At 39.1% G+C, this 25,701-nt stretch overlaps 1 protein-coding gene across 2 annotated transcripts in view; it reads left to right on the top strand.

Moving 5' to 3' along the window:
• SEPTIN10 (septin 10) overlaps positions 1-20,647 on the top strand; it is a 31,061-nt gene extending 10,414 nt beyond the window's left edge. The window contains exons 4-10 of one of the 2 annotated variants that reach the window (XM_031557669.2): positions 831-1,017; positions 4,440-4,601; positions 5,347-5,443; positions 7,235-7,403; positions 16,048-16,180; positions 18,518-18,705; positions 19,821-20,647. In XM_031557669.2, the coding sequence (XP_031413529.2) occupies positions 831-1,017; positions 4,440-4,601; positions 5,347-5,443; positions 7,235-7,403; positions 16,048-16,180; positions 18,518-18,705; positions 19,821-19,836 (952 nt within the window). In that variant the 3' untranslated portion in view covers positions 19,837-20,647. Of the gene's footprint in view, positions 1-830; positions 1,018-4,439; positions 4,602-5,346; positions 5,444-7,234; positions 7,404-16,047; positions 16,181-18,517; positions 18,706-18,907; positions 19,185-19,820 lie in introns of those variants that run through there. The other variant, XM_010728292.3, reaches the window with a different exon arrangement.
• The last annotated feature ends 5,054 nt before the right edge of the window (positions 20,648-25,701 follow it).

Below are 25,701 nucleotides of genomic sequence, written 5' to 3'. Positions count from 1 at the left end.
ATGAGATCATGTCCTGTGATATCATGGGAAAACAGCTAATGCTAGAGATTGGAATGAGTGTGATGTGTGTGGATATTAATATAGATACTAGAGGTGTTGACATATTATATTGTAAGAAGCTGCCTTTTAACCTTTATTAATTTTGGATACAACTACTGCTTTTGAATTTTGTTTGTGTTTGACTTGGTCTAGTAAATTTTTGTGGCAGCACAACTGTGAGGTCCTGCTTGGACATCTGGCAACACTTTCTTTTTGAAGGCAGATTATAGTTGTGTTTTAAGCAGGATGAAGTTTGCTTAAACTGTACTGATGTTGCAAATCAGATTTTCATTCTTCTCTCACATTCCTCCTTTCCAATTTTTGTTTATTGTTTAAGAGCTCTCTCATGTACAGTACTTCATCTTCAGAGGATACTGGAAGTCCTATTTCTTGGTACTGGTAATTGCATGTTCCTTCTTGTACCTAGAAGTTTTGTGTGTCTTTCTTGAATCTAAGTGTTCTGTGGTTGCACAGCTTCATGGCCAAAGTTTATAAAACATCTCTTGAAAAGATCACTAATAAGCAAAAGTAAATTTACGTAGCTTTTTTTTTTCTTTTTTTTTTTTCCACTGATAGTAGCTAGAGAGTATTTTATCTGTTTTAGGTGCACAATTATTTTTGGAGTAGCCTCTCAGAAATTAGGCTCAGCACACTTAATTTTCTGCTGTGTCATGCAGCTACGTGAGCACCCTGTTCAATTGTAAAATGAAAATGCACGCGACAGTACAAGATTAATTTCTTTCTTAGCCTGTTTGGGAGTAGCTAATGTCTGGTTGTTTCATTTCTTACAGCTATCAGCCAATAGTGGATTACATAGATGCACAATTTGAAGCCTATCTCCAAGAAGAACTGAAAATTAAACGTTCTATATTTAACTACCATGATACTCGCATCCATGTGTGCCTCTACATCATTTCACCTACAGGCCATTCCCTAAAGACTCTAGATTTGTTAACCATGAAAAGTCTAGACAGCAAGGTAAGACTTTGAAACAGCTCCTTAGGACTTGTTCTGTTTTCTGACTCATCTTGCAGCTTGTAAGTCTGCTACCAACTCTTCGTTCCAAATCTGTGTGATTGGTTTTAGGCGATTGTATTTTGTTTGCTTGTTTTTTAACTTCAGAACCACTTAGTTCAACAAAAAGTTTACAGTTCATCACTTATTTATTCACAAATGGGAAGAACACAGGGAAACAATCTCTTAACATCTTACTGGTTGGATAGGATACCTTCCATGAGTATTGTAATGTTTCTAATGAAGTTTGTAGTTTCTAGTTCACTATCAAGTTTTGAGGCTGCTGGAAAATTTGCATATAGAAAACTTTGCAGTTGTAAATAGCTGAAGAGGTGAGTGCTGTGAGCTCCACTAGCCTGACTTTTCTATGATGGTCTGTGTTAATATTTTAAACTACACGTATTGATTAATTTTGCAATCATTAAAATAGTTTCTAGTGATTATTTGCACTTTCTAAATTCTTACGATTCTTCTTAGAATGGGTTTGTGTGAATTGGAAAAAACTAAATATTTGAGCCATTTTAAGAAATCTTGTTTGATAAAAGAAGAGAGAAGAATTCTTCTATTTTCTGTTAAAATGTTAAGAATTTAGAATACTGCAGTGTTTGTTCTTATTGCCTTTTAGTTTGTGTTTCACTGTCAGCATGTTCTTTTTCCTGTACATGAGGCATAAGTGTACTTCTTAACATGTAGACACCTTCAAATATACTTAAATAAATGTGCCAAATACCAACCAATAATAATTTCAAGTATAAATATTTTTTTCATTCTCTATAGCATAATGGAGCAACAGATGCTTTGACATTAATGTGAGGTGTTACATTACAATTGTAGTTTAGAAAAATAGTATGTTTTCTAAGTGTGAGGGAAGAAAGCCATACTTTGCATATTCTGGATATGAAGGATGATCAAGGGGCTGAATTTGGTGCTAGCACACAGCAAAACTATGTGCATAGATAAAGAAAAACCTTTATCACAGTGGCTTTTTGTGGTTGTCTTAGTTGAACTACTATTAAACTACTTTTTGAAGTTAAACTTCAGTAAGTCTGCTCTGCTGTTTGAAAGAAGCAGTCTCAGCTGCTCCTTCACATTGTGCACGCTTAAGTGTTTTCCTCAGTCAGTCTCCTGGATGAGGGGACTGATTTCAACTGAAAACTAAAGATTTTTGCCTAGTTAGGAAACTGAAAAGTAATCTGTCTCCTTGTAGAGCTGTGCAGATTTTAGTTCTGCCTAGAAAGGAGGTGCTGCACACAAGGGGAGAAGATGAAGACTGCTACTTTAGTTTCAAGTGTTGACATTTTATGTGGGGTTGAAGTGATTCTGTATTAACGGCCTATGGAATTCAGAATTCAGCTTTGTGCAGTGGGAGTTGTGATTTGAGAAGAAGCTGAAAGGAGTTAGCTGGTGCCCAAGTGAGCAGCAGGCATAGATGGAAGCACTGGGACTTGGAGCACATCTGGATGTGGTCCAGCTCAATATAGTTCAAGTCTCCTGTTAGTACAGTTCAGTGCATGCTTTCAATTAGTGTTGTTCTTGGATGAAAGTACTGAGATACTAGTTGTCAAGTAAACCTTAGGAGCTGCAAGTAGAAATAAGTCTTGTTTAACAGTTTGAAAAGGCTCTTTCTGTTGCTTATCTAAAGCCACGGTAGTACTGCTTTAACAGGCACTGGTTTAACAGGTATGATTTAACATCAGTATTGATAACTAGACTTAGTTTGCAGTGATCTTGCTTTTGTTTTGTTACTTGTCTCCACAGCAGTGTTTCCTTCCTATTCATTACCAATCTCTCCTAGTTAGAAGGGCCTGTAATCCTTTTATGTTGAGAAGGCGGAGTGAAGATTAATTAAAGTCTGAGGATTCTTCCATCCATTTTTAAAGCTGTGCAGTGGAAAACCTAGATCAGTGTACCTCAGCCAATTTAGCAGAAGCTTTGGATTTCTACTTAGCTGTATCAAATTGTTTATACAATCTTAGGTTATATCAGTCATCAAAATAATATATGTAGCATTTTGATTTAACCACATGTATCCTTAGGCTGCACGTGCTACATTATTAATGAATATCACCAGTTAATCTTAGAAGTCATACTTTAGTGTTAGTATGAGGAAACTGGTGAGGCAGGAGCCCTAGAGGCAGGAAGACAAAGTGAACGAGGGTAAGAAACTTCTAGCTTAAAAAATAAAGTGGTTTGTTTTAATGATACTGATTTTGAGGTTTTTTTTTTTTTTTCCCCTGAAATTGTAACACCATTTGTTTTATCTAGAATTAGGGGGACTGCACCAAATTCACTTCCTTGACATACTTCTGAAATATTGATGAGCTAGGCGTTACATATATCTGCTTTACAAGCACTTGTTAGCACAGCTAAGTTATCTTTCTAGGGAGGTTGTTTATTTGACTCAATGCTTACTATTACTTTTTCCTGCCCTCCTGACACAGGAAAGTTTTCTTGAAGTCTTTTGCTGTCTTTGCAGTCTCAGAAAAATTACTGAATGGAGTCTTGAAAGTTCATGCTGTGGAAATTCCATTCAAGCAGAATAGTCAGAACAATACAAAATGGGGTGTGTGTGTGTCTTTCTTCCTTCTTTTTTTTTTTTTTTTGTGTGTGTGTGTCTGTAATCAAGGAACCATCCAGAACTCTCTAATTCAGTGAAATCTGGAAGAATTGCAGTGATCCACCAGAATTTTGAACATTAATTCTCGGTATCCTGTTCTGAAAGGGGTGGTAGGAAGGTCATAAATACTCAATTATTCTTAAGAGTACTGAGTTACTGTCATAACTATTTTAGCAGATAGGTCAACTTACAGCATTAGGATTGAATTTAGAATTCTGAGTAACTACTGCAACAACTTGGAGGTGAGATTCTTCAGCAGGTACATGTCAAACTCACAGCTCTGCTAGTGGAGTAAGAGCTATGGGTGACAGTAATGAAAAGGGCTTTGTTTTACCCGAAGGGAAGCTGAGGTATTGGCAGCCTTTTCTCTGTGCATTTAACTTCTCAACTTTTAATACTTGACATGTCCCCCACTGCTATAAACCAAAAATTCCATTTTTTAAACAGAGATATAAATACTTCATGACATTTTGGTAATAAGTAAGTATTGCTGTTCTTTTGGGTGATACACTGTATGAGGTCTCCTTCCTAATTCTTTTCTCAGAGTTAGTTATGAGGAATTAAATAAAGTGTTACTGTTTTCAAGTGGTGGCAGTGAATATATTTTAATGATTTGTGAAGTTTTCTTTGGTTATTGTTGAAATGAATCAGATATTGATGGAAAAGTTTAGACTGCAAGGGTAGTTTTGAAGACTTACGACCAAAGAAATTTGTTAATGTTGTCTCAAAATTGTTGTCTTACAGATTTTGTGTATTTTGTCATTAATAGGTGAACATTATACCACTTATAGGCAAAGCAGACAGCATTTCTAAAACAGAACTGCAGCAATTCAAGAGGAAACTCATTACTGAATTAGTTAGCAATGGTATCCAGATATACCAGTTTCCAACTGACGATGAAGTCGTTTCTCAAATTAATACTATCATGAATGTAAGTAAATGGAAGTAATGTCAATATTTCAGTATTAAAGCATCACTGTAACACTGATTCATGCCTGTTCTTCCATGGCTATGTTGAGGGTTATGGTTTTGTATTTTTTACAAGTTGGTTATTTATTTTCTCTTTCTTTAAATGGCTCCCATGCTTTCGGGCTTCCCCATCCCCCCAGGTTTCCCTGTCCCTTTGCTGTTGATGCTGCTTGTTTTAGGAGGCTGTTTGTTTTCTCGTTCTGGAAAGAGGATCTTACTCATAAATACTTTCCCTTTTTCTGGATGTTTAATATACACCTACTAACATAGATAAACTGATTTGCTCTTTTCCATAGTGAATAGTATCCTACATGTTTTAGAGAAGGTAGTCAGGTGACTCATTTCTCCAATTTGCTCTGTTCTTTTTGTCTGCAGAACTCTTTTCTGTTTGCTTTTTCCTTTTTCCTTTTTTTTTTTTTTTTTTTGTTTGTTGTTGTTGTTACTTTTCCTTCCATATCAGGACAGGTTATCTTTAAGAATCACAAAGTCAGGTGCACACCAAGCTTTTTTACTGTTGTACTTTCAGATCTACCTTGTCAGCTTAAACTGAGCCTGTGAAGCTAGACCTGGGTGTTTTGAGCATTCTATGTGTATTTGCTCCTTGTGTGGTAGATTTTTTTACCCTTTGTTTATTTTTGCATTGCTTGCTTTTCAGTTCTTACGTAAGAACACTGAGAGATAAGGCTGTGTTGGTGTGACTCTTGCAGGGGCATTTACCTTTTGCTGTAGTGGGAAGTACAGAAGTGGTGAAAATTGGAAACAAAATGGTGAAAGCTCGTCAGTACCCTTGGGGCATTGTACAAGGTAAATGAATTCTCAAGTGTATAACAGTGGTGGCTAATAACAACCTCTATGAATATCAGTGAATCTTATAATTAAAAAAGACCATAAAAATATGCAGGTCATTCTGCAAGTAATGTGTCATGTTTTATTTTGTTGGCTTACAATGTAAGAGGCAAATGTTGGTAGGATAGCAGTAGAGGTTGAACCCTCCTGCCAGTATTCATTTGCATTTTATTGCCATGTGATACATGGCAGCAGAGGGGCAGTCTGAAACAATGGCATCTGACATGGAAATACGCATGAAGCAAAGGGCTGTCATTGAATTCCTCCATGCAGATTCATCAACACTTGCTGAACACTGCTGGATACCACAATGGTGGATGTGAGCAATGAGGTGGTGAATGCTGCATTTCAGCAATAGCAGCAGCAACGTGAAAGACAAATCGTGTTCTGAATGGCCAAGCACAGCAGTTCTCCACAAGATGCAGAGCATTTCAATTAGCTCATCCATGTAAATTGGTAGACTATGACCAGGGAAATGTACATGGAGCTGAGTATCAGCTTCAGTGATGGTGGCAGTATTGGAATAACACAAAATGTGCGCCCTGTGGGTCCCACAAATGCTCAAACAGGGACAGAAAGAACACGGTATGCAAGTTTGTTAGGACCTACTGAACCAATACTAGGCTTAAAGTGACAGTTTCCTGGGTCACATCATTACTTGTTATGAGATGTGGTGCCACTGCTATGAGCCAGAGTCAAAACAGCAATCCATAGAGTGGTGACGTGAATTCCCTATCAAAGAGAAAGTTCAAGACACAGCGGGTAAAGTGATGTGCAGTGTCTTTTCAATAGGAAAGGGTTGTTCCTTCTGGATTTCCTGGAGCCTGGGCAAACCATCAACTGACGGCTACATTACAATTGCTGACTAAGCTGAAACCTTGAACTTCTAGAGAAAAAGATAACCACACCTATCATATAGTCCAGATTTGGTTCCTTCTGACTTCCATCTGTTTACGCGGACGAAAGATGGACTGCATGGGCAACATTTTCTTAGCAACTGCCATTACAGCAGCTGTGAAGCAGTGAGTCACCTCGGCTGATGTAGATTTTTACAAGCATGGCACATAGGGTCTTATTTATAGCTGGTGAAAATGCATAGCAACTGGTGGTATCTATGTTGAAAAAGAGTGTTTTGTAGCTGAGAATGGGTTCTATCAAATAGTGTTATTGTATTTGTTGTCTTTTCCATGGAAATAAATAAAACTCGTTACTTTTGGAGTGACCTGCATATTTTTATGGTCTTTTTTAATTGTAAGATTCATTGATATTCATACGAGCTGTTATTAGCGATTACTGTCATATCAATTGTATTTTGTATAAGCAGCTTAGAGAATTTAGAAATTCATATTTGAAGTATGCAGTAACTGGTAGTTCCAACCATCAATGCTTTCCTGGAATCAAGCCATGTGATGCTGTATGTGATATTTGGGTTGGTTGATATTATGGCAGTGCCTGTAGCACTACCAGATTGTAAAGTTTTCTGATTGTCAGAAGAGAAAAAGAGAAATTAATAGTTGCTCAATTCAAATGTGAAATCAGGACATACTGGAACATGTTCAGTGGTACATACGGTTAGTGTTTCACTGTGTATATTAGAAATCACAAGAAAGTGCAGGAGGTATAAGAAATACAGATCCTTTTTCCTGGAAGTGTAATCAGTAAACACAATAGAAGGATCTCAATGCTATTTAAAATATATTTTGACAGTTTCTATGCTTGTGTATGATGATCTCTCTTTTAACTCATTAGTGGAAAATGAGAACCACTGTGACTTTGTGAAGCTCCGTGAGATGCTTATTTGCACAAATATGGAAGATTTAATAGAGCAGACTCACACACGCCATTATGAGCTGTACAGGCGCTGCAGACTGCAGGAGATGGGCTTCAGAGACATTGATCCTGAGAACAAGCCAGTAAGGTAAGAGTCTTATTGTACGTTAAGTTCTTTACAGAGAGAGTGGTGAGGTGCTGGAACAGGCTGCCCAGAGAGGTTGTGGATGCCCCGTCCCTGGAGGTGTTCAAGGCCCGATTGGATGGGGCCCTGTGCAGCCTGGTCTAGTATTAAATGGGGAGGTTGGTGGCCCTGCATGTGGCAGGGGGTTGGAGATTCATGATCCTTGAGGTCCTTTCCAACCCTGGTCATTCTGTGATTCTTTGATAGAGCACTGGCTTTCCAATTTCATTCATTTCATATTTGACTGTATCAGCACAATGCCAAACAAGGTTCATAGTTAGAACAGTTCTTATGAGAGAGAATGTTTATATGCTATTATTTTTTTCTAAATCAGTGTAAGTACATACTGTTCATTCATTTATCTTTGTGGAGCACTATATGAGTTTATATGAGCATTGCTTTTACAGGCATACAAGCTCTATTTCTGAAATACATCTGTTTTATAAAAAAAACTTGAGAATTTTAATTTTCACTATGGAGAATATCCATTTTTCACAGGTGTGTACACTGTATGCCTTTTGGAATGTTACCATTATAGAAATAATGCTGTTTTACTTTTTCTCTAATAATTGCCTGATTCAAGCAATGGTCTGGCTGCACTTGAAATTCAGGAGGAGTTGAAGCAAAAACTTTTACAAAATTATTGTTTACACTGTTGACTTTCTTCATTATCTTCTGTAATAACAAACATTTAGCCTTTTTGGGTCAAAATATCTTTTATTATACTGTAGGAAGTTGTTCCAGAGTAGAGTAAAGCAAAGGCTTAGAGACACTCAGCTGTTCCATGCAGTAAAGCTGTTTTCTGTAGGAAATATTTCTAATTTCTACATCCAGTTTGTTTAATCTGTTATTTTCAAATCCTTCCTCTCTTTCTTCCAACTTCCTTTGGTCATTTCATTTGTAGAGCTGTATTTTGTAAGTGTGCATCCTGACGAGGAGAAGCTGATGCTTTGGGTATCTTCAAAGTCTTCATGATTTAACAGAGTGCTGTTACTGCACAGTCACTGTGGAAAATACCAACTTAAACCAGGCATGAAAACAAAGTATGGATTTGCATTAAAAACAGTTTCAAATACTTGGAACCAATTGGATTTTTAACTTGTTTCACATAGCAATTCAGAACGTATTTAAGTGTTCTGGTAGAAATAGCTTCCCTTCAGATTGTTTTTAGTGGCTCAAATTCTTTGCTTTCAGCTTTACTTTGTGCAGAAGTTCTAAAGAAGTTGCAGTTACTCTAAATCGGTAGTGTTGATGGAGCAACATTTCTTTCACTTTCACTAGGTCTGATTTCTATATTGTTCAAAGTGATCATTAAATAAGAAGAATGCATCAAGGAGGATGCTGGACATGGGCACTTCTTTGTGAAATCTTAATGCCAAGGCGTGCTTAAAGAGCAGTTCATTTAGATCTTAAGCTGACCATGAATCACTGTGACATTTCTCTTGACTTAAAAAGAAAGGAATAAATCCTTTTCATACATAGAGACCAAAGGTGAATGAGGCTTAAAGCCCACTGTAAGTGACCATAGACTTTTCATTGGGTTTGAGAACACACACTAACAGCTGATACCTTATTTTCTTTGTCAAAGGAAAGCATATAGATTTGTTCATGAGGATATTGAATGCAGTACCTTTTACTTTCCTGAACTTGAATTTCACAACGTGCAGCCATTTCAAACTAAGAATTCTTAAATTAAAAGAAATAATATCCACAGAACTGTATTTTTTTCCACAAATACAAGAGTTGTCTTTGCAGAACCCTTAAACAATTGATACTTTGTTAACAACATAAAATAGCAAGGTGCTCTGCTTTGACATCAGAATGTCGTAGTATTTTACGTGTTAGAAGTTGATTTAGTGAAGTTATAGGAAAGATTACTTCCCTCTGGTGAGTAATTTTTATGCATGGGACACTAAATGTCAGCTTATTAAGAGTACTGGGGCAAGACAATACTCTTTAAGAATTAGTTTTGGCAAATCGCATCTGTTGGAAATATAACTATTTTTGGAAGGATAAGAGTAGTATTGCATGCAAATCCAGCAACATAAACTTTTTCCCAGGTTGACAGAGAGAAGAAGAAATGAGTGGGACCGGATCTAGGATGTGTATTTGTCCCTTAGTTGTGTGCCATGGTGAAAGACACTGAGATCTGAAAGGGAAGGCATTTGGTCATTTGTGAGAGACATTTTATGATACCATAAAAAGGGAAGAGAATATAGGAGATCTGTATGTGACAGAATTAGTAACCTCATCCAGAAGGTGCTTTATGAAACTGCTGATGGAACCATGAAGTGCTCAGCATGTGATGAAAAAACATCACTTTCCATAGAGGAAGCTCAATGGTTTTTGTTTTTCTGACTTGCAGATTTAAGTTTCTGTCAGAATAGGGGCTATTTGTCCTTTAATATGTTTACAGTTATATACTCAGGAATTGCAAGAGGTTTAGTTTTAGTCTATAAATAATACAAATAGCAGTATATGACTGAGTGTTAGAATTTCATGTCTTATATAAATAGTGATCTGAATTCATATTGAAAAGTCACATTTTATGCCTGTGATGTAGCTGCCTACATGCTGAATTTGATAATCTGAGTTGGATTGTTTTATGAGAAATTTAGGAACTGTTACAGCACTGATGTTTGTAGCATTTAAACATTGACACTTGAAAGAGGTAACGTGCCCTATCTTTTGGCATGATGTACAAAAGCTACTTGTGGACTTGTACAACTCTTTTGGATTTAAAAATACAATAGTAGTTTATTCATCCAAAATTGTATGCCAGTGCAAATCAACATCAGAATTCTTGGATTTTCAGGTACCTTCCGAGATAGGTTACAGTTGGACATCCATAAAGGCTTCAACTCTTCCATGTGGGAAAAAAAGCCCAAACCATTATTGAATTTTATTTTTTATGGGATACCTGAAGACCTCTTTTTTTGTGTGTTTGTGTGTGTGTGTGTGTGCGCGTGTGTGTGTGTGTGTGTGTTGTCTAGTCCTGCCATTTTGATGGTCTAGCTACTTCCACTAGGGAATCTTAGACTGAAAAGTTGTCAACCTCCTAGATTCAAATCATTCTCAGCAAGAGATGACTGCTGAGATGCCTAGAACAGAGAAATTTGGGACCGTAAGAAACAGCAATCTAGATATCAAGACTGACTGCTGCAAGCCAAACAAACGTCAAAATATGTATGTGTCTGGAAAGCTTAGATGTTTGCAGGGGAGGAGAGGACTATTACATTATTGAATTTGGGCATTTTGTTAGTCCACTTTTTGATTGCAAACTGTGTTATTGCCTCAGGGAGAGCTCTTGGTTTGGAAAGAAGAAAACTGATAGGCAAGAGTCTGTTGAAAAAAGGTTGATATTTGGGCTGTTTGCTTGCATGTTCTGATTCTCTGATGTTAATTATTCTCTAGTGTAGTTGTTTTTCTGTGTTCAGAATGCTTCAGTTTCTCAGTATGTGAAGAACCTTTTCTTATTCCTCCCTAAAACTGGAATATTCAAACTTTGCAGTTCTAAAACAAAAACGTTTATTTTCAGTCTGTTTTAAGGATGAAAGAACAGGAAGGATTCAATAAGAAGTTCCCATGTAGAGGAACGTTGATATGATTCAAATTGTCTTTTCTAAGGAAGGAAAACAACCTATCTAAAAGTCTATTAGACTTCCTCAGAAAGTCCCCTGGAATTGGAGTTCATCTGGCCAAGTGTTGATCCTTGCATTTGAACTAAATACTTTAACCTCTGTATGGGAAGACTGAACTCCAGCCAAAATACATGTTTCTTCAAGCCTTTGTTGGGAAAATGGTAATTATTTACATCTGCCACGTCCTAAATGTTGCTTCATATCAACATAGTGCACTGAGTCAAGGGACTGTGCTAGTGCTACCTGCTACTAGTTAATGTTCACGTTCTTTTTTATGATACGCTTTCACTGATATTGAAATGTTACATTGCAAGTTCCAGGAATATTTTTCAAACTTGAAAATTGTTTTAAGTTTTAAATGAACATACTGCAAAACAGTTTGAGTGTCTTTCTTATCCAGAGACAACAAAACACACAACAGTTGTGTTCCACCAAGCTATGAATTTCACTTCAGTTAGAGTCTTAGTTTATGAACAGATTGTGCCTGATTTGCATCTTTATTTTTGGACTTCCATGTTCTAAGCCTTATGCAAATAAGAAAACTATATGTGACAGCTTTTCTCCTGTAGAAAGGTAGGTGATAAGTGTTGTTAGGAGTCATGTAACGGGTTAATAAAACATATGCTTTCTTCACAGAGTACAAGGTATAAAATTATTGAGATCCAACCAAGAAGAATGAGAGAATGCATGATGATTTTATTTTTTAATTAATTTTTCATAGTTTTTAAACATGTAATTTGATTGTGAGGTAAACCCAGTGTCTGCAATTAGTCTGTCTTTCTGATATCAAGACTTCTCCTTTACTGATTTTTATCTGATAAACTAGCTTAGACTGAGTCTGAAGATGTCCACATACTGAAATAAAGATGCAACTGCAGCATGTTAGTTTAGATGAGTTTTTTGCTTTAGCTTTTTTGCTGTATTACACCCAAGGCAGAGTGCTTGCTAGCAGAACTGACACACAGCGAGGCTGCTGGCACTTGAATAACCTGTGCTGTAGCTTTATTGTTATTGCATGTGCTGTCTGAACTCAAAGGTAGTGTGAAAACCATGTCTGCATTTCAAGTGGCAGATACAATGCTAGGATCTACATTGATTTAAAACAAAAACAAAAACAACAACAACAAATCGAACTGAAGCAGAATGTTGTTCTGCTGAACTCATTTGGTTGCAAAGTATTCAGGGATGCAACGAGGAAGGCTAAAGCCCGTCTGGAGTTGAATCTAGCTAAAGTGATAAAGGATAATAAAAAAGGCTTCTTCAAGTATGTTAATAGCAAAAGGAAAACTAGAGAGAATGTGGGCCCCTTACTAAGTGAGGGGGGGTTCTGGTAACGGGGGATGCTGAGAAGGCAGAGATACTGAATGCCTTCTTTACTTCCGTCTTCAGTGAAAAGGCTCTCCCGCAGGAATCCCACACCCTGGAGGTTAGTGAGAGGGTCTGGGGAATGGGAGACTTCCCTTTAGTCAGGAAAGAGGACGTGCGTGAGCGCCTAGGCAGTACTAAGGTCCACAAGTCCATGGGACCTGATGGGGTGCATCCACGTGTGCTGAGGGAGCTGGCGGAGGTCATTGCCGAACCGCTCTCCATCATTTTTGAGAGGTCTTGGACAACAGGGGAGGTCCCTGAAGACTGGAGGATAGCCAATGTCACTCCGGTCTTCAAAAAGGGCAAGAAGGAAGATCCGGGTAATTATAGGCCTGTCAGCCTCACCTCCGTCCCTGGAAAGGTGATGGAACAGCTTGTGCTGGATACCATCTCCAGACAACTGGGAGAAAAGGAAGTTATCAGGAGTAGTCAGCATGGGTTCACCAAGGGGAGGTCGTGCTCGACCAACTTGGTGGCCTTCTATGATGCTGTCACATGCTGGGTGGATGGGGGAAAAGCGGTAGATGTAGTCTACCTTGATTTTAGAAAGGCATTTGATACTGTCTCCCACGACATCCTTATAACAAAGCTGAGGAAGTGTGGGATAGACAAGTGGACAGTGAGGTGGGTTGAGAACTGGCTGACTGGCAGAGCGCAGAGGGTCGTCGTTGGTGGTGCAGAGTCTGGCTGGAGACCTGTAACCAGTGGTGTCCACCAGGGGTCTGTGCTGGGTCCGGTCTTGTTCAACATCTTCATCAATGACCTTGATGAGGGGATAGTGGCCACCCTCAGCAAGTTTGCTGCTGATACAAAGTTGGGAGGATTGACTGACACGCCTGAAGGCTGTGCTGCCATTCAGCGAGACCTGGACAGGCTGGAGAGCTGGGCAGTAAGAAACCGGATGAGGTTCAACAAAAGCAAGTGTAGGGTCTTACACCTAGGGAGGAATAATTGCATGCACCAATACAGGCTGGGGGATGAGCTGCTGGAGAGGAGCTCTGCGTGAGGGACCTGGGCGTCCTGGTGGACGACAGGTTGGCCATGAGCCAGCAGTGTGCCCTCGTGGCCAAAAAGGCCAATGGCATTCTGGGGTGCATTAGGAAGAGCGTGTCCAGCAAGTCGAGGGAGGTGATCCTCCCCCTCTACTCTGCCCTGGTAAGGCCTCATCTGGAGTACTGTGTCCAGTTCTGGGCTCCCCAGTACAAAAAAGACAGGGATCTCTTGGAAAGAGTCCAGCGGAGGGCCACAAAGATGGTGAAGGGCCTGGAGCATCTCCCCTATGAAGAAAGGCTAAGTGAACTGGGTCTGTTTAGCCTTGAGAAAAGAAGACTGAGAGGGGACCTGATCCAGGTTTATAAATATCTGAGGTGTGGCGGCCATAGCGGTGAGGCCAGTCTCTTTTCAGTGGTACGTGGAGACAGGACGAGGGGAAACGGACATAAGCTGCAGCATAGGAAATTTCGCACGAATGTGTGTAAGAACTTCTTCACGGTGAGGGTCACGGAGCACTGGAACAGGCTGCCCAGGGAGGTTGTGGAGTCTCCTTCTCTGGAGATATTCAAGTCTCGCCTGGACGTCTACCTGTGCGACCTGGTGTAGGGAACCTGCTTTGGCAGGGGGGTTGGTCTCAATGATCTCTAGAGGTCCCTTCCAACCCCTACAATTCTGTGATTCTGTGATCACTCAGATATTGTTGGATAAGAAAAGAGCTTTTTGACTTTGTGATCTTACAGAATTTTAAGTCTGCATGTGCAATTTCAAGATGATTATTCTGTCTCCTTAGGTTATATTTTGAATAAAAGTAAGTAACTTTAGGATTGGGAAACTGTTCAGTCATCTTAAAATACAGAATAAAGAGATTTCAGCTTCCTGTTGCTCTAAATAATTGAGTTTTTAGATGTCCTGTTTCATCTTTCCATTTATAAATCCTTTCAATAAAAATTGTTAAAAACTAAGAGTGAGACTTCAAACTTGGTACAAAAGTGTGTGTATAATGCATATAATTTAAAATAAATAATATAAAGCAGTAAAGAATATAAAGCAATTTTGAGTATTTTATGTATGTTTTTAATGTAAGAAATATATGTATATAAACGTATTTTACATCAGAGTGAAGGATGTGAAAGACAACTAGCGAAGTAATAGTAAGTGGTGGTATCTGAGAGGCTGACTAGTCAGTTTTAAGGAAGTGTTGAATGGTTTACAAGAGCAGCCCCAGAATAAAGAGGGAGTTGTTCTGATACTTCTGCATGTCCTTTTCCCCTGCAAGATACTGGAGAGATCCTTTTGGTTTTATTATATCCATAATTGCAGCTCTGATCCTCCAGGTGTGCTTTTGTGGAATCGTGTGATTTAGAGAAGTTGTAAAAGTTTTGTTGGAAGAATTTGTAGCACTAAACAGGTATGCTTTTTGAAGTTAGTGTGCCCTGCTTTTTGAAGTTACTGTGTTCTTTGGGATAGGAGATACAGGCGTACACAGGCTGTATTCCTTTTTTCCCATGCAGAGCTTTGCTGGCAGAAAGTGGTGGTATATACCCTGAAAGTATCAACTATGTGATAGTATTTGTCTGAATTATCAGCATATTTTAATCTATTTGCTATGATACGCGTGGATACAAAGGAAATTTCTCAATTTTCAGTACCTGTTTTTCAATGGAAAGAAAATTGTCTTGCGTATTGGAATGTCTATTAGAGAAAAGTGGAAAGGAAAAATGTGGAATACTGGAAGTGCTCAAGGATGTCATCATGGGATCTGTCTCAATTATTTCATAATGACTTGCGAATCTGCAGAGATCCAGTTGACTGGAAACTGGCTAACATTCTTCCAGTTTTCAAGAAGGGCAAGAAGGAAGACCATGGTAACTACAGACCAGTCCATCTCACTTCAGTGCCTGGCAAAATTATGGAGAGTATTACTGTGGGAGTTATTGACAAACACCTGAATGACAACACAGTCACGGCTCACAGCCAACACGGGCTTACAGGGTAAAGTCCTGTTTAACAAGCTTAATGTCCTTTTATGACACTCAGTTGACCAAAGGGAAGCGGTTCATGTCATCTTTCTGGATTTCCTCAAAGCTTTCAGTGTTGTTTCTCACAGTATTCTTCTGGGGAAAATGTCTGACACACAGCTAGATGAGTAAATAACATAATGAGTGAGCAATCAGTAGTTGTGTCTAGATGCATTGTCTTTGTAATGTCCTGTGTTAAGGCTGAGGTTTCACAGTGTGAAAGTTTTGGGAGGATTTTTCTCATAATTTCAGTGTAATGATTAATAACTATCTTCTGCCTTCAGTGTGAATAATTTTTACTTGGAAGTTACAACTAGAATGTGAGATTTCTCAAGTGTTTTATTTACTTTGAAAAGTAAAGTACTGTTAGCTTTGATATTTTTTGGTTTTGCAAGGTTGTTTACTTAAATAAAAGCTAAGAAAGCTCAGAAACCTGTTTCTACTGAAGTCTATGAATTATTACATGGAGAATTATGATATTTTATATCTCAGATGCATTTGATTTGTTTACATGATGTTCCAGATTGTTAGTTTTTCACATTGAATTGAACAGTTTGCTGGAAACCTGCTTTTGTTTTTGGACTTCAGTCTGCAGGAAGCCTATGAGGCGAAGAGGCGCAAGTTCTACCTTGAGCTGCAACGAAGAGAGGAGGAGACGAGGCAGAAGTTTGTGCAGAGAGTGAAGGAGAAAGAAGCAGTATTGAAAGAAGCAGAGCAACGAGTAAGCATGCTGTTCTGTCTTGAGTTTGTGCGCTGAGATATGGAACAGTTCTTATTAAAATCACAACTAGCTGATATTTCTGATTTTCTAATAGGTGGCAGTAATGCTTAAAATCAAAAGCAGGTTGACTACAAAGATTAGCTTAGCACGTTGATTAGATGCTCAGAAATAAATGGCAAACTTTTATGGAATGAGAGAAGTTATGGTGTGCAGGGTTTAGTTGATAGCTGGGACAAGACAGTAGGAAGGAATATGGTGATGAACATAATGGTCATGTGTTTGTCATATTGGCACAGCAGGTGCTTTTCAGGCTTAGGTTGCTGGAAGAGTAGTCTGTCTGTTGGGGCTTCTAAAAGTCACATTACAGCAATTTGTGACAGTTAGCCATGGCCTAGTCACTAATGAATCATGAAATTACAGTTATCATTTTTTGTCCATTACAGTAGAATTGAGTGGTGAGGTTTTAAACAGAAAAATATTGTTGTCTGAGATCCCTTCCTGCCATGTTCCTTGAGTTCTTCTCACTTGCAGATTGAAGAAGGAGCTCAGTCTTATATTACAATAATAGTATGTTCAGGTGCCCATTTTAAGTATGAAGGAGACTTATTATACTGTATTTTCTAATCCTGTGTAGTCCCCTGTGCAGTGATGGAGAGTATCAGGTTCAGTCGTTCTCAGTAGGAGGCTGTCCAATTGGAATAATACTTGTTTGTGTTCAAAATAGACACAGCTAGGTTTTACACATTATCTGTGATACCCTTTGATGTTTTTCATTCTGTGCTTTATACTGTGCAGTTTCTGTGAGCTCTGCATATTGCAATTGAATTATGGATATTTATTGTCCCAGATCCTGATGTGAGAAAACAATAATGCAGTCACTTGCAAAGAACATTTGTCATACACCCTCTTGCTGCTCATTCTCCTAGAAGTGTGTATGTGTATATGGAAATAAGAGAAAAACAGGAGTTTCGTTGTACTCAGGATGGCTTTTGTGTCCTTCATTTAGAGGAAACTTGTACTTACAGTGTGCAGCATTACTGCTCTGGAGTGGTACAATTGCTTTAGGACCTTATGTTTTCTACCTTGAGTTATTTTTTTTATTGCAATACAGCGGATTAACTGTAGTAATGAAATAAATGATGAATAGTATACATCCATTCATACACATCTATAAAGCCTGACAGCTCTGTTGTATAGGGTAGGCATACTGATACATTTTTATAGTATTATTTTTGCTCTTTCTTTGTGCAAGATGGAAATAAATCTAAGCTATACCACTATAGCTGCACTAAGATTGAGTCATACCACTTCTGTATTCTGGAACAGGTGCCCGGAGAGGTGGTGGATGCCTCATCCCTGGAGACTTCCAAGGCGAGGCTGGATCAGGCCCTAGGCAACCTGATGGAGCTGTGCATGTCCTTGTTCATTGCAGGGGAGTTAGAACACATGACCTTTAAAGGTCCTTCCAACTCTTAAGGATTCTGTGATTCTGTACTGATGTAATTCAGGGGCACAAGCTTCGTACCTCAGCAAGCACTTTAGTTCAATTGAGTCTGAAGCTGTGCATGTAGATTCCACATGTTTAATGTTATCGGTTGGATCAGAGAAATGATACAGTTGAAATCCAAGGGTATTTTGGTAGGGTTATAGTTTTCAGCCAGATGAGCATCTTGATCCAGCTGGTCAGAAGGACACCAAAGCAGGGAGGTGAGAAAGGGAGGCAGGCGGTACTCGTTGGTTACCATGCACAATTACACAAGCATGTTTAAGCAGATCAAATACATCCCAGGGGTGGAATCCATTAATACATCAAAAAAACAAAGATTTTTGGTTGCAGAAAAGCAGTTAACTTCTGGCAGGTAACAAGTAACTCCCCAGCCTAATTGTGTGTATACATATTAATACATATATGTAATTAATAAATGTATTAAAACACATACCCTATATAACAGAACTAAGTGGTTTCTTGCCCCCCCTGGTTTTAGGAAAGTGGATTCTGCCTGGCACGTTCTGATTTAATATTTTTGTTTCCTCTCTAAAGGAATCCTTGTTTTTGATCTAAGAAAGGGATATCCTGCAGTAGATGTAATACTAATGTAGTGTCTTCCATCATTTCCACCCTCACCTTTGTGTGTGGTAGCCTGGCATCCATAGGAAAAATACAATATGAATCTGATATATTCTTCTGGATTGCTGATTTTTGGGAAAGAATACAGTTTTTTGTAGTTTTAACATTAACTGAGGTGGTTTTTACTGTAATTGCAGTGCTTTTGTATTGTGATATCACCACCTTGTGTTACTAGTGGGAAATGCATTTTCTGTGCTTTCTTTCTACAGATACAGGCTAAGTTTGAACATCTTATGCTAATGCATCAAGAAGAGAAACTGAAATTAGAGAAGAAGAGGAAAGCTCTGGAGGAAGAAATCGCTCTGTTTAACATGAAAAAAGCTAATGCTGAATTACTCCAAACACAGCCAATGGTCTCTACTCCTATTAGCTTGAAGAGAGAAAAGGACCGCAAAAAGTAAGTGCTGTTAGTCATCAGAGCTAGCAATAGAAAAATCTTTCACTTCTGTAACACAAATGTGTTCCTGTTCTGTTATGTGCTTGAAATTCTATCATGCTTGGATCTCTGGCTCTAAAATTAACATTTAGAGTACTTGTTGTATATTCTGTGAGCATTCTTTTTTTTTTTTTTTTTTTTTTCCCTGCCCCCCCTTTTGAAGGGACAAAGGTTTTCGACTTGAACTGCTGTGTTTTGACATCAGAAAGGAAGAAGTTGAGAATGGTCACAAACAGAGCAAGAGAGAGAAGTTAGAGAGGGAGAGAAATTCTGCCAGGGTATTCCAGAAATAGTATTGACTGCAGCAGCATTCAGATTTTGAATGTAGGTTGTATCAGCTTTGTGAAATGACCTGTCTGCTGCTGTCCCATAATACAAGATTTGTCTTCCTGTTACAGACTTCTCTGAGGAGTGATTAATAAAATTGGCTCTAAAAATCACATTGTCTACAGAGTATGATCTGATGCATGCTTCACTTGATGCTCTTTCCATCTCCACACCAAAACAAAAGATGGAGTAATCTCTGAAATTTTAGAGCTGCATTCAGAAATAGTCTCCAGAATAAACGTGCTCATCTTCGTCATTTATAGACATTAAATTAAATAATGTAAATAACAGATGTCATCAGTTTATTATTTTCCGTTCCTGATAGGTTTCTGTTTTATTGTGGATGTGATTTTGTTAATATCTTGTGGCACTTAAAAGCAGATCTTTTGTACACAAGTTATGCCTAACTCCTGCAGTATGAAAACCTGCAGAAGCTTTGTGGGTGCACGTACCTCCACAAATATCAACAAGACGGCTTTGAGGTTTTGGGATGTATGCCAGAAGCTTGCTTCTGGTTTTTGACAAATTTTATTGCATTTCAAATAATGCCACTGAATTCCTATTCCTAGACTTCTTTTTTTATATTATTATTTTTATTTTCTGGAAAAGGGGGATTATGGGTAACAAAAGTTGTAACCTGTACTGTTGTGAGTTACTCACGAGTTCAGGAGATTTCCAGATGTTTTCTCTGGCTTAGTTTTATTTCTTCAGAATATGTTACAATTCATATGCTTGCTTTTGTTTTTCAGTTCCAGCTTTACATAATACCAATGATGGAAGAATGATAATTTATTTTGGGGAAGCTGTGATGCACAGTATGGTTTTGGAGGTCAAGGAGTTGCAGTTTCTTACTAAAGGAATTGGACAGTCTCTCTTGGTTGCTGCAGGCTACGAGAGAGTTCTTAAGCTTGAGCGGCACGCACATGGTGTGACAATTGCAGTCGTTGTCTGTGGACTTTCTTGTACGTGTCTGCCTTGATGCACACTTGCTTCATGTACGTGTGGCCAGCTTTGATTTGCTTTGTGTGCGTTGTACCAAAGAAAAGATGCGTGCTATGAACACTTCCATTCATAGTATGAATGCCTTAGTACAGAAGTATTCAGTGAATATATCTACTCTAGCCTTTCTAAAGAGTTATTTTCATATGACATATTAGTCTACTAAATATTATTTAATACAACTGCTGACATAATGTAACCATTTACTTATTTTGCTGACAGTGGTTTATTTATAGGTTTTATTTACAAGCGCCGTCCTCATTCTCAGTTGCAATCCATTGAGATTTTGCAATGCTGCACTGTTGCATGATATTTTATCTAACGTTACTAACAATTTGGAAAGTACCTACAATTTCTTGTTATGGTATCCAGTTACAGCAGAGGTTAAACTTTACACTGTTAACTTCAAGAGCTTTGGGTTAAAACAACTTTCAGACTTTCTTTTTGTATTTTGAGTAGTCATAGTAACAAATGGGAAACATCCTCCAGGAGATGCAGTCCTCTGAAGTGGTTTTGTAGAACTTTTAAAAAATGAAATACTAAGTTGACAGAAATAAAATACGTTGGTTTTGCATAAGTGTTGCTGTTGTTCTTCCTCTCCCTCCCATGTTACTAAAGTCAAGGTGTAGGAAAAGCTTAAATGTACTGCATTTATTGATTGGAAAAAAATTTATGACTGTGCGTACTGTGTCTGAAGGACAGTATGACTCATCAGTGCCCCTGTACTTAAATCCAGAACTTTTCAGTCTTATTCACGCAGTGCTGCATATGAGATTGCTTTCATTGAATTCCACAGCAATGGGAAGGAATATATAAGGTATGTAAGCCCTTAACTGACTAGAGAAGGGTCTAGTTGTGTTTGTTTTCAGTTGGTTCCACAGCCCAAGCAGGCTGTGACGTAGGAGGGAAAGGTTAAGAGGAGACACCCATTTAGTCCACACATTCTGCCAGCGTGTAAGCAACACTTCTTTCATGAGAAGAAACCTGGCTGAGGCCAGGCCCTGTGGTTGTTGCCTGATTGCTTCTTCCTGAGCAAAATTTTGCTTGATGAAATGTACTTTTTGTTTGCCTTTGAACTACTGACTGGGCTGTCTGCATCTGTTTGATTAGAAACAGGGGATGTGCCCTCCTTGACAGAGGTAACAGCCATGTGAAAGAAGTCTGGTTTTTTGACCTCAGCAGTAGGTGTGGACGTGTTCTCTTATGATCTTGAGCGGAATAGTTACAATTGAGTGATGTGTACCATCAGCTTTCGATTGTAGCGTGGGCTCTTCCAGCTGCTGATTTAGACAGTTCAAGCATGGTTCTTCACATGCATTACAAAACCAGAGATGAGCTGGCTATAACGGGACCACTGCTGGCTTGGAGATGCAGAAGCACCGGTAGACCCCAGCTTGGACTGGGAACCATGAGCAGTGCCATATAGGTGCCATGTCTTGGTCGGAACTGTTTTATGCTGAGGTGCATGTGTTAGCTTGGGGGTGTCTGCATGGGCCCTGCAGGGCTCAGCAGCCAAACAAAACTGGGGCAGGGCTTGGGAACAAGCAGGAGTTGCAGGGAGTTCGTTAGTGGCACTGTATCATCTGAGGAGGTCAGTGGGTGTTTATTTTTCTTCCTGATACTCGTTTAAGCAGTGGAAAATCGTCTGTAGGTATGGGTAATTCTGTAATTAAATTAGCCTAGAGGTCAGATATGAGATAAGGACAAAAGTGCACATCACAGTTGGACAGTCAAATGAAGTACCAGGAATTACAAAGGAACAGCTAACTATATTTCCCAAAAATGGAGAATTAGTCAGGTTGCCCAGAGAGGCTGTGGATGCCATCTTCCTGGAAGCATTCAGGGCTAAGCTGGATGGGGCTTTGAGCAACTTAGGCTAGTGGGAGGTGGTCCTACCCAGAGGAGGGAAAAAAAGAACCTTTTCCATAACAGCAATACCATTGCATCAGTACAAAAAGGAAAAGAAATGAATTGAGGCCCTTTTGTGGAAGCAGCAAAACACTGTTAGGGATCGACATTTTCAAGATTTCAAACGGGAAAAAAGGCATCAGCACTATTTTCACTAGGGTGCGCTCAAAGGACATGGCTTTCATTCCTGGCGGCTGTGAGTAGCAAACAAGTGTGTGATTAACTGGAGAGGGTTAAAGTGGTGATGAAAGCATTTTCTAATGTGCTATTTTGTGACTGTTCATTATGATATGTTTATTATGACCCCCATTTTGTATTGCTGGAGACAAAATCCAGCATGAGCTAAGAACAGAAATGCTGAGTTCTACTCCTGTTTTTTTGCTGGATTTCCCTGAAATGTTATCAAGGGTATTTTATTTCACCTCAGTCACACTTTAGCATCCAGAGGGATATTCAGAGGGTATTTCTGTTATTTTCTCTGGGTTTACTTTTACAGTTTTCTGTCTTAAAAGCTTTCTGTTGTCCTAACGCGTTTACAAATTGCTTAAAGATTGCAGTTGTTTTAATTGCTCAAATTGTCATTCCATTTGTCACCTGCACAGCTAGAAAAGCCAAAGCTGTGTCTCCTTACTGTCACACAGATTATTTAAGGGTGACTGAGAGTAATCAGAATGGATTCACAAAGGGGAAATAATGCTTGCCTAACACGATAGCCTTCTATAACAAATCAGTGGAAGAAGCAAGAGCTGTGGATGTTATTTCAACTTCGGGGAGCCATTCGGTCCTGTCTTCCATAACATCCTTGCAGGTGAACTAATGAAGTGTAGATGAGTATGAAGAGTGGTCTCCAAGATGTGAGATCCCCAGTCAACACATGGAGACCACTGAGGTGCTCAACACTTGGTTTCAATGCCTGCTGGCAGCTATTGCATTCCCACATGTTGGGAGCAGGAAATCCTTTTTCTCCCATTAGCCTGCATGCTTTTGGAGAGGCTGATGCTTTCCAATAAGAGGAGACGGAGGGGCAGAGCTTTCAGCATGGCTAAGATTTTACTTCTCTGCCTCCATGGTCCTGACCAAGGAAGAGTTAATTCCCTGACTCAAAACTCAGAAACAAAGACAGTCCTATCTCCTTGGAGGAAAGAGAAAATCATTAGCATGTTCAGAAGGAGGGGAAAGAAGTGGCTAAGAGGGTGCTGGTACTTTGCACACTCATCTGAGACTACATTTTTCACAGCTTCTACTTACATCTGTTTTCTTGAGATGGTTGCCATTTGCTTCATTTTGGAAATACCAGAGGTGGAGAACCATTCTCCCCAGTTCTGGTAAGCACAGTGTGGCAGTGCAACACCACACCATGGCTTGGGGAAGGCGATTTTCCAGTCACATGGCATTTGTTGTGATCATTTAGATCTTTAGATTCTGTACTCCAAGAGTTCCAACTTCTGGTGGTATTGTAAGAGGGAATTATAAATCTGTTTAACAGATAAAACTTCACTAGACTGGCAAAAGACTATGTGCATAGCTCAGAAACTGGTATACACTTTAACATAGCACTAAGGCAGTTCTGAGGAACTGGATCTGCAGTCTTTTTGGTTTGTCAGTGTGAAGGTTTTTTTGCTTTTCTGGGGAAATGTGACAATCCCAGTGCATCTTGGCTGAGCTGTCTGATGAGGTGTGCAGGCAGCTGGAGAGGTGAGAAATGTTGAACCTGAGTCACAACCTTTTCCTATAGCATTTGTTAGCCTCCCTGTCATTCTGTAAAAGACTCATTTGACTTACAAACTCCAGTGAAGAATTCTTGCTAGCTGCCATCTAGAAACTCAGCAAACGAGACTGATGAACTGTGCTGAAGAATACAAAACACAGCTGCTGTTTCATGACTGTGTTCAAAATAGATGAATGGCACCAAAGCTTTGCCCCAAGATCATATCATTTTATATTCCTAATAATTTAAAATGTGCAACTGCATAATGCAGGTATGTAAATGTAAAAAATAATTTCACTGCCTGTCTTGATAGATTTTGAGATTAGGATGTTTGTTTTGTCTCTGAAGTTACAGAAGCTTTTTTGCTAATAACAGCTTCTCAAGGAAAATAAAAATCTTATACAAGTTGTGGTATCTTCTGACTGCTCCTCAGTCTTCAGTCTATTTATTTTCACGAAATATATTCAGAAGTGGGAATGTTTTATTTACATTTATAGATGGAAGAGGTGGGTAGGGCTTGGATTTTTAAGCATAATTTTATGATTATTTGTTTATTTATTTATTTGCACACCCCTTATGAAAATGAGCCATGGAAATAAATCCATCATAGCTTTTAATATGCAATTACAGTTGCACAGGAAGTCTGTGATGGAATGGGTGCTTGGACCAACACCCCGTGCTGGAATGAGACAGTGGCCTGCTTTTCCCCTAGACTTCAGTATGGTTCTCAAACCTGCTCTTGTTTTGGCTGATTAATAACAGAGAGAAGCTTGTGTGTATGATGATCTACAGAAGAAGGAAAAAGATGCAATCTGACTTCTCAGTGCTTTGGGTTAGATTTGTGTGAGACTTTTCTATCTGTTAATCTGGGATTTAAATGCTTTCTACTGTTCCTTCCCAGTCACTTAGGTGTGAGAGGTACTTGCGTTCATGTTTAATGTCTTGCTGCTGGAGCAACATGGTCAATGGTGTGGATGTGAAGTGTCTGTGAATCTGTCCTCACTGGAAGATAGCTTGCCACAGATAGGCATATTCTGAATTGTCACTCCATCTTACTGTCATTTTCTGATTTGATTTAGGTAAGAAAGCATGCATTGATCCAGAAAGAAAAAAATGAGCAGGTTAAAGATAATGTCAAATTTTACTCTTTGCTCCAGTATAGATGCAATTCTTTATATCTACATGAGACCATTTCAACAAGAGATTAGGAAGACCAACATCAGAAATTCCCAATCTTGGTGGATAAGTTCATTTTCTGAAAGGTGAGAAGTTTCAGATCCCTGCTCCAAATTAGCAGAGCAAGGAGCTGGATTTAAAACTCTTCTCACACTGAAGCTTTTGCGTGAATGTGTTTCCTTTGGTTCCTCACGGAGCAGGGTTTTCTTGTATTTCTCCATGAACATGCTGTTAAGGAGGCAGGTGCTCCTGTGTGACCGCTGGGAGGCTTGGGACTCACCAGACAAAACAGGAGTCCTGGTAACCATCTGCACCAAGGCTCGGGCCTATGTGGGCTGCTCACCTTCCTTCCCGAGCCTACCTCGGCCTCTTCCATTCCTGCTGGTATGGCTGTGTCAGCCAGGTTCTAAACAAGCAGTCAGCATCTAATGCAAGCAGTTCAACTTCACTTGAGCACTCAAGCAAGGACTTAATTCCTATTTAAGTGGCTGCCAAGCAGGTTAGTGATTTGTCTGACTAATGGTGTTCTGTGGCAGGGCATGGTAGGGGAGGAAGATGCTGTCAGAAGGCCTCAGAAATTTGAGTCCAGCCTGGATTCTCTATCTGAAAACAACTTCAGGGCAAATGTGTGGTGAACCAAGGCTGTTTGGGCCACCACCATTCAGCATATCAAATTTTAAAGGCTGCCAGCAAAACTGATGTTCTGCTTCAGTCATTTTTAAAGAAAAAGGGAGATCCTAATTAAAAGATGATGCGTTGTTTTTCTTGGCATGTGGGGAAATACTGTCCTAACATTTTGCTGGGGCTGGAAACAGTTTATAAATCCAGTCATCACAGAA

The sequence above is a fragment of the Meleagris gallopavo genome, chromosome 1 (assembly GCF_905368555.1).
Source record: "Meleagris gallopavo chromosome 1, MGAL_WU_HG_1.1, whole genome shotgun sequence".
Lineage (NCBI taxonomy): Eukaryota > Metazoa > Chordata > Aves > Galliformes > Phasianidae > Meleagris > Meleagris gallopavo.
Note: the sequence above shows the minus strand (reverse complement) of the source record. Positions and strands in the feature narration are given on the sequence as shown.